At 37.0% G+C, this 7982-nt stretch overlaps 1 protein-coding gene across 1 annotated transcript in view; it reads left to right on the top strand.

Annotated features, from left to right (window-relative positions):
- The window catches only part of LOC311079090 (uncharacterized protein), a 20716-nt gene extending 12953 nt beyond the window's left edge, over positions 1–7763 (top strand). Inside the window, exons 10-15 of the mRNA XM_084108275.1 lie at positions 359–442; positions 3683–3778; positions 4029–4127; positions 4596–4624; positions 5666–5722; positions 6063–7763. Of these exons, the coding sequence (XP_083964401.1) occupies positions 359–442; positions 3683–3778; positions 4029–4127; positions 4596–4624; positions 5666–5722; positions 6063–6227 (530 nt within the window). The 3' untranslated portion in view covers positions 6228–7763. The remainder of the gene's footprint in view (positions 1–358; positions 443–3682; positions 3779–4028; positions 4128–4595; positions 4625–5665; positions 5723–6062) is intronic.
- The last annotated feature ends 219 nt before the right edge of the window (positions 7764–7982 follow it).

Raw genomic sequence — 7982 nt, 5'->3', positions numbered from 1 at the left:
GTGTGTGTGTGTGTGTGTGTGTGTTGATGAACACTGTCAGTGATGATCTGATGTGTGTGTGTGTGTGTGTGTGTGTGTGTGTGTTGATGAACACTGTCAGTGATGATCTGATGTGTGTGTGTGTGTGTGTGTGTGTGTGTGTGTGTGTGTGTGTTGATGAACACTGTCAGTGATGATCTGATGTGTGTGTGTGTGTGTGTGTGTGTGTGTGTGTGTGTGTGTGTGGTGTGTGTGTGTGTTGATGAACACTGTCAGTGATGATCTGATGTGTGTGTGTGTGTGTGTGTGTGTGTGTGTGGTGTGTGTGTGTGTTGATGAATACTGTCAGTGATGATCTGATGTGTGTGTTGATGTTCAGATCGTGTCGGATGGGTCTGTATGATCGTGTTTCTTCAGTCACTCTGGACAGTGATAAACTTCACAGCCTCATTTACAGATCATGGTACAGTATTAATATTAATCATCATCTCTGCTCTGGTTTATTCTCACTCTCTTCTGTTCTTCTCTTCTGGAGAGATCGAGTCTCTACACTGTGAAAACTATCATCATTTTAACTCTAAAAGACTGTAACTGACTATATACAGTGAGAAACTGTTAATGTTCACTGCATTATTACAGTGTCGTGTGTGTGTCTATGATGATGTTTAGTGTGTGTGTGTGTGTGTGTGTGTGTGTGTGTGTGTGTGTGTCACACTGTACAGCTTCTATATTAGTACTAATCTCATCATGAACTTTGACCTTTCTCACCATCACCTGTGCTTTTATGATATTTTAGTACTTCATAACATTACACCAGTTAATGAAATACAGCTTTTTACTGTAAGTCTAAGTTAAATCTATAAATCCTGAAACGCTGCAGACGTATATTTACAGTAAACTTCTGTCGACCTCAGATGTTTTACAGAGATATTCAGCGTTTACCATCTCAGCACAGCTTTAGTTCTGCCGTTGTAATAATGATCTTCATGAAATCCTGTTCCTCGTGTGTGTTTATGATCTCCTGCTGATATTTAAGTTTGCTTGATCAAACTTACTTCACTCACTGATCTACTATTGAAACTTCTTCTTCTTCTGAGTCTGAGTTTAGACAGCATCTCCTCCTAGAGCTTTACAGCTACAAACACCAAACTCTCTCAGACCTTCAGCTGTTCTGACACGCTGTTATCTTTTATAACGGATCCAACTTACAGTTTTCATAACAATCATAAAAGTCCCATTCGCTTTCATTAAGGGGGTCAAAACTTTAAAGCACGAACTCCAATAGAGTATTTAAAGGGACACTTCACCCATTTGCATTAAGCTTTGCATTGTTAGAAACCCAGTCATACTATTGAATGGTCGTGCAACACTCTCTCATTTTCCCCTGAGACGGGAGAAATCCGTTATTTACCTCTTACACTTCCTCCTACAATGACGCAAAAATCGTCATTTTGCGTCATTGTAGGAGGAAGTGTAAGAGGGGGGGATTTCTGTTGAGACTACAAGCACTAGTTCCTCATCTTTCCCGCTCACGCTACAGGCCTATTACAGATCAGTGGGTGGGACTTTACTCTCTGAAACTGAAAGCAATATCCTCCATCTTGTTTGAAGCTAAGCTAACAGGCGCTGTGGAGACAGATGTAAAGTTGTGACAATAACGGAGGAGAGTGCTCAATATGATATAGAGGAAGATGATTTCGGAAGTCTGATGCTTGAATCAGGTGTTTGTGGCTACCTTTACAAGCCGCATTATAGCGAAGAGCAGCCGAGGCAGAAGACCTGCCTGCCGCGGACGAGGAGCCCGGACTGGCTCGAGTTAGGGCGGACTGGTGGCGCCGGTGATCTCACTATGCAACTACGAACCGCTATGAACACAGAGATAGAGTCCGTCTGCGGCAAAGAATTTCAACGATAATTTCTCCTGGACGAAATCTCTGAATCAGACGAGGACACGGACGTTTGTGTTGTGAACTATCCTAGTTTCGCACCGCATATGTTCTGACTGAACATCCCGGTACCATGCAATAATTCACCTTTTCGAAAGAAATACAAACGAGGAGTAATGCACTAATGAGTTCGCCAACTAACTAGACATTTTGTGTGAATGTGAAAGGAATTTCAAGCTCTGGTGGTTGCTAGCCTTGTAGACGGAAGAGTGATTTCTCTTATAGGCAGATATGCGCTTTCTGGATTAGTGGGAGTTGCTTGCGGAGCTGTGCAATGTGGTGCATTGTGGGAGTTGTTGTCTTTCATACAAATGCGTCCTGAAGTTATTTTTTGTCTTTCCTCGGTCACGAAGGCACCAAATTCAAAATTTATTTTACATTTCGACTACATATATGACCCACTTTAAATAAAAAACAATGTTCAAATGGGTGGAATGCCCCTTTAAGCTTCATCCACTATGTATCTGTCATGTTAGCTACATGGTAATTAATGTTAAAGCATGCTAGCAACATGTTTAGACATTAGCAAAAAGCTCATTTGTGTTAACAGCATATTAAATCATGTTAGCAACATGGTAATTCATGCTAGCAACATGATAAAACATTATAGCATCATGCTAATTCATACTAACACAATGTTAATTCATGCTAACAGAATGCCAAATCATGTTAGCTACATGGTAATTAATGCTAACAACATTGTAATTCATGCTAACAACATTTTAAAACATGTTAGCAAAATGCTAATTCATGATAGCATCATGCTAAATCATGTTAGCAACATGCTAAAACATGTTAGCACAATTATAATTCATGCTAACAGCATGCTAAATCATGTTAAAATCATGTTAGCTACATGGTAATTAATGCAAAATCATTCATGCTAACAACATGATAAAACATGATAGTATCATGCTAATTCTTTCTAACACATTGTTAATTCATGCTAACAGAATGCCAAATCATGTTAGCAACATGGTAATTCAATGCTAAATCATGCTAGCAACATGGTGAATAATGTTAAATCATGCTAGCTACATGATAAAACATGATAGCATTAAACTAATTCATGCTAACTCCATGCTAAAACATGTTAACACAATGATAATTAATGCCAACAGCATGCTAAATCATGTTAGCTACATGGTAATTAATGTTAAATCAGGCGTGCAACATGGTAATTCATGTTAAATTGTGCTAACAATGTGGTAAATCATGCTAGTAACGTGGTAAATCATGCTAAACCCATTCAATTCAAACTTTAAGCTTATCAAAGTTATTTCAAACTTTCAGACAATGCTTTTTCAAGCCAATTTTAAAGTTTGTTTACAAACTTTACTCGTCTAGTTCACTATAATGTTTCCTCAATCAAGAACAAATGTGTGTGAAACATGAGGGTGTGTTGTGTATGAATATTGTGTGTTACTGTCATGTTTTATTCAACTTCTATCAATGAATGATGGAAATCCTTATTCTACAAGATATTTTTTGAATAATTTATTATTTCTTATTAAAGAAATGTGGTTCTTCAGTGGTTCTTTGGTTGAGGTGTTAAAGCCCTGTATAATTCCTTAAAGGTTCTCTAACTCGCTATAGTTTAGTTGCGGAGAGGATAAAAAAAGACATTAAAATACAGTGTATTTCCTGAAGATAACGTTCTCCTTTAACCCCCAAGGTGATGATGGCAAAGTGATGATATAATCTGTATTATTATCTCTAATGGTGAAGATATGAAACTGTATTATTGTATCTTCCAGCTCTTCTCCGTGTTGTTCCTGTGTATGTGTTTGGATCAGTCGTTGTTGTTGTCCTGAACGCTGTTGCTCTGATGACTGAACTGATCCTGAAAACAGGCGAGTGAACACTTCAACATCACTTACATTATATCTGAGCTTTCTGGTAAAAACACACACATTATAAACTAATACAGTATTTTAATCTGAACTGAGAGAGTGATAATATCTCACTGTGAGGCAGACATCTCCTTCATCTGAAAGTTATTATTCTCTTTTCATTCACATATATTGATTCAGAGCAATAATAAGCCTTATAATCAGCTGTTCATGCTGTAAATGAAATACTGTGGTTTATTCTCATCCTCAGTTAATGGTGAAGGAGCCGTTGGAGATATGAGGATCATCGTCTTTTCCTCTGAATTCCTCTTCACTTTATTTCTGATGGTTTTACTGGTATTTGAACCCTGTGAGTATAACCTGAACTTAAAGACCATTAAACTAATACATTCACTTCAGGTGTTTTGGTGCCTCTCATATTTCTTTAAGGGATTTTCATTTAAAAATATGAGCACATATGTGACCAATAATCTGTCTTTAGGATGCGTCACTTTCAGGGAATAAATGCTGAGTTTTGTGTTGTGATGATTGATGAATCTCACACGTGTGTTTATTGTGTTTCACTGAACTGAGACTCTACAGCTTCAGTTTGATTCAGTTATAGATTATTGATTATGACTCATACTGACTCATTCTAAACTAAACTAAACTGAATCATCTTCAACACTCACTGAACGCTCTATTAAATTCACTGGATATCTGAAGGTTATTATATTTTTCTTTGTTAAACCAGGACTCATCTATTATACAGTCTGAAGTGTTTTGAATCTGAATAATCCTGTAAATCTCTTTTCCTCCTCTGTCTCTGAACTCACAGGGATCAAACCATGTGTGCAGTCATGTCAGGTTAGTATTTCATATTTAATGTGAATTAGATTTGATTAATTCACCTGCGGTTTCACTTCATGTTAAAGGTGCACTCAGTGATTTTATGTTCATGTTTCTCAGACTGAAGTCTTCATACAGACACTCATGAGCGAAGAGAGAAAACAACTTATGTTGAATAAAACTGATTCTTCCCGACTCTAAATCTGATCTGTGAAATTCTTTCCTTTAAATGTGGACAGAATGACTGACTGCACCTTTAAATAACTGTGAAGATCTGTGTGTGCATTAATGCATTAGTGGAGATCTGTGTGTACATTAATGCATTAGGGAAGATCTGTGTGTACATTAATGCATTAGGGAAGATCTGTGTGTACATTAATGCATTAGTGATGATCTGTGTGTACATTAATGCATCAGTGGAGATCTGTGTGTACATTAATGCATTAGTGGAGATCTGTGTGTGCATTAATGCATTAGTGATGATCTGTGTGTACATTAATGCATTAGTGGAGATCTGTGTGTACATTAATGCATTAGTGGAGATCTGTGTGTACATTAATGCATTAGTGGAGATCTGTGTGTACATTAATGCATTAGTGGAGATCTGTGTGTACATTAATGCATTAGTGGAGATCTGTGTGTACATTAATGCATTAGTGGAGATCTGTGTGTACATTAATGCATTAGTGAAGATCTGTGTGTACATTGATGCATTAGTGGAGATCTGTGTGTACATTAATGCATTAGTCGAGATCTGTGTGTACATTAATGCATTAGTGGAGATCTGTGTGTACATTAATGCATTAGTGGAGATCTGTGTGTACATTAATGCATTAGTGGAGATCTGTGTGTACATTAATGCATTAGTGGAGATCTGTGTGTACATTAATGCATTAGTGGAGATCTGTGTGTACATTAATGCATTAGTGGAGATCTGTGTGTACATTAATGCATTAGTGGAGATCTGTGTGTGCATTAATGCATTAGTGGAGATCTGTGTGTACATTAATGCATCAGTGGAGATCTGTGTGTAAATGAACTGTCTTGTCTTGAACACAGAAGGCAATAAAGTCTCGTCGACCTCGAGCCGCTGGATCTCAGAATCAGGAATCTCAGGTTAGCGTCAGAATCATTGTGGATTTGAACACTTTTCTCCACAGATGTTGTGTAGATCATCAGTGTTTCTCAATCCTGCTCCTGGAGAACATCAGCGCTTTCCTTTATTTCACACAAAACTCTTCAGATTATTGACTGTGTAAAACCTGTAATATCTGTAATACCACATCCTGATCCTCTGCTCTGACACAAACTGGGTTTCAAACGTCATTTCCTTCAACTTACAAACAGCAAATGCTTCTGTGTGGTAAAACTGTGAAGTGTTTTCTATGAGGACTGAGAAACACTGCTGTGATACTGTTGAAAATACATGTTAAAGCGTGTCTTATTCTGAACACAGACTGCAGCAGGTTCTGATGAAACTACAGCCAGTGGATCAAACCAGAACCAGAACCAGAACCAGGACCAGAACCCAGCAGAATCTCATGAGATGAAGCCTCTACTGAATGAAGATCAGGACACTAGTAGGACTGAATCTCAGCTGGATTCAGTGGTTTCACAGTGAGAGAGAAACACTCCTGAGAAGCTTCTGACTGTGATTTCAGTGTTAAATCTCATTCTGTATTCGTTATTGAGATAATTTTCTAATGTACGTTTTCTTGGTTTTGTAAATAGCTGTAAATGTTTAATTGTCATTGTTCTTTGTATTCATGTAATAGTGATTTGCTTTTATAACTAATTCTAGCTGTAAACCACCTTCAACAGTACAGATGAACCTTGATCTTAAACTGCATTAAGATCATTAACAGAGAGATAAATCAGTGTTATAACTTTAACTTTGACCTGATGGATTGAGCTTTGAGTCTCAGGATCACAGTTCAGGATCATGAAGTCAGTAAATGTTCAGTTGTGTGTCTCTTACTCCATCAGAAACACTGAGACTGAATGTTCAATCCTTCAGACGGCACTCAGATCCTTCATGTAATATCAAAACTCCTCTGAGTTGTTGTTCTCTTCCTTCCTCTTGCTAGAAAACTTCTGTAATTCATTCCTTATAAAGTTTCCAGCCCAGAAAGAGTCCAAACACAGAAGCTACAAGCTCATGATCAGCTGTTCTCCTCTGTTATAGTCAGGGTTGGATTTATGCATTAGCAATTACAATGAGGAGAAATTATATATATTAATTATTATTATTATTTCACTCTAATGCTAAAATTATGTAAGACACTCACTTCATAAATTAATGAAATGTAAGATATCGTCATTTTTAAAATAAATCATTTCTATGGTCATCCGTTACATCTGTCTGTGGGTTTTTCTAATATTTAACCAAAGAGAAGTATTAGAAAGAGCTTGTGGGCGAATCTCATAACTCCATCACTGCAGTCGAACAGTCGGAGTGTCTCTGCTTATTTACCATACAAGGGTGAATAAAGAACTGTGTCTCTGAATAAATACAGCGTTTTCTTTACTTAAGAAACGCTTTATACAGTATATAAAGGTATAAACGCTTTATACGGTATATTTGAGGAGCAGAGAGGAGCGTCTTGCATTTGTTGTCGAGTCACAGCCAGAATAGCCTGTGTGTATCACTTCATTATAATGTGAGATTCGGGCCGAAAAAAAAAAAAAAAAAAAACAGAAGTAGAAAATAACAGCGTCCACATATCTACATATACAATAATCTTCATCCAAAACTTGCTTTTGCCAATGTCACGATATGAGGAAAATTCAGCCCTGATAATAGAGAGTCTGGAAAGGAGATATAGAAATTATTTTTTTATAACTCTTAAGTTCTGCTATAACTTCTAATGGTGATCAAAACATGTTGTATACTTTATGTGGAAATGAGAGATTTAGCGAAATGTCAATCTATTGTTGCCTATTGTATAGTATTGTACCATTGTGCTTTATTTCATATGTTGTAAATGTAAATAATGTTTCTTAATGTTAAATCTGCATCAAGGTTTCTCTGAAACCACATTTTGTTTTTCTCTCGGCTCTGCAAAAGAAAAATGTCACTAAAACTAACGTTGACTGCTGTTGCTGCAGTGTGTATGTGTCTTTCTGTGTTTTATTAAGTTTTATAAAAACAACATTTTGAGCAAAAAGCTGAGAAAGTTTTGTCAAATAATACATACATTCACAGTGACGATCAAAACACAGATGAGTAGATCGAGTCCAACTCCTCGAAGCTTCACAGTCCTGTAGCTCGTCTTGGGTCGACAGTTCATTCAGTAACATTAGACCGTTTTGATTTATATGCTGTTTAATGTTGATGTTTGCCTTATTTTACATATGCATATGATTGCACATGATA

The sequence above is a fragment of the Abramis brama genome (assembly GCF_963993115.1).
Source record: "Abramis brama genome assembly, chromosome: 1".
Lineage (NCBI taxonomy): Eukaryota > Metazoa > Chordata > Actinopteri > Cypriniformes > Leuciscidae > Abramis > Abramis brama.
The sequence above is the reverse complement of the archived record's forward strand: the minus strand, read 5'-3'. Positions and strand labels throughout refer to the sequence as shown.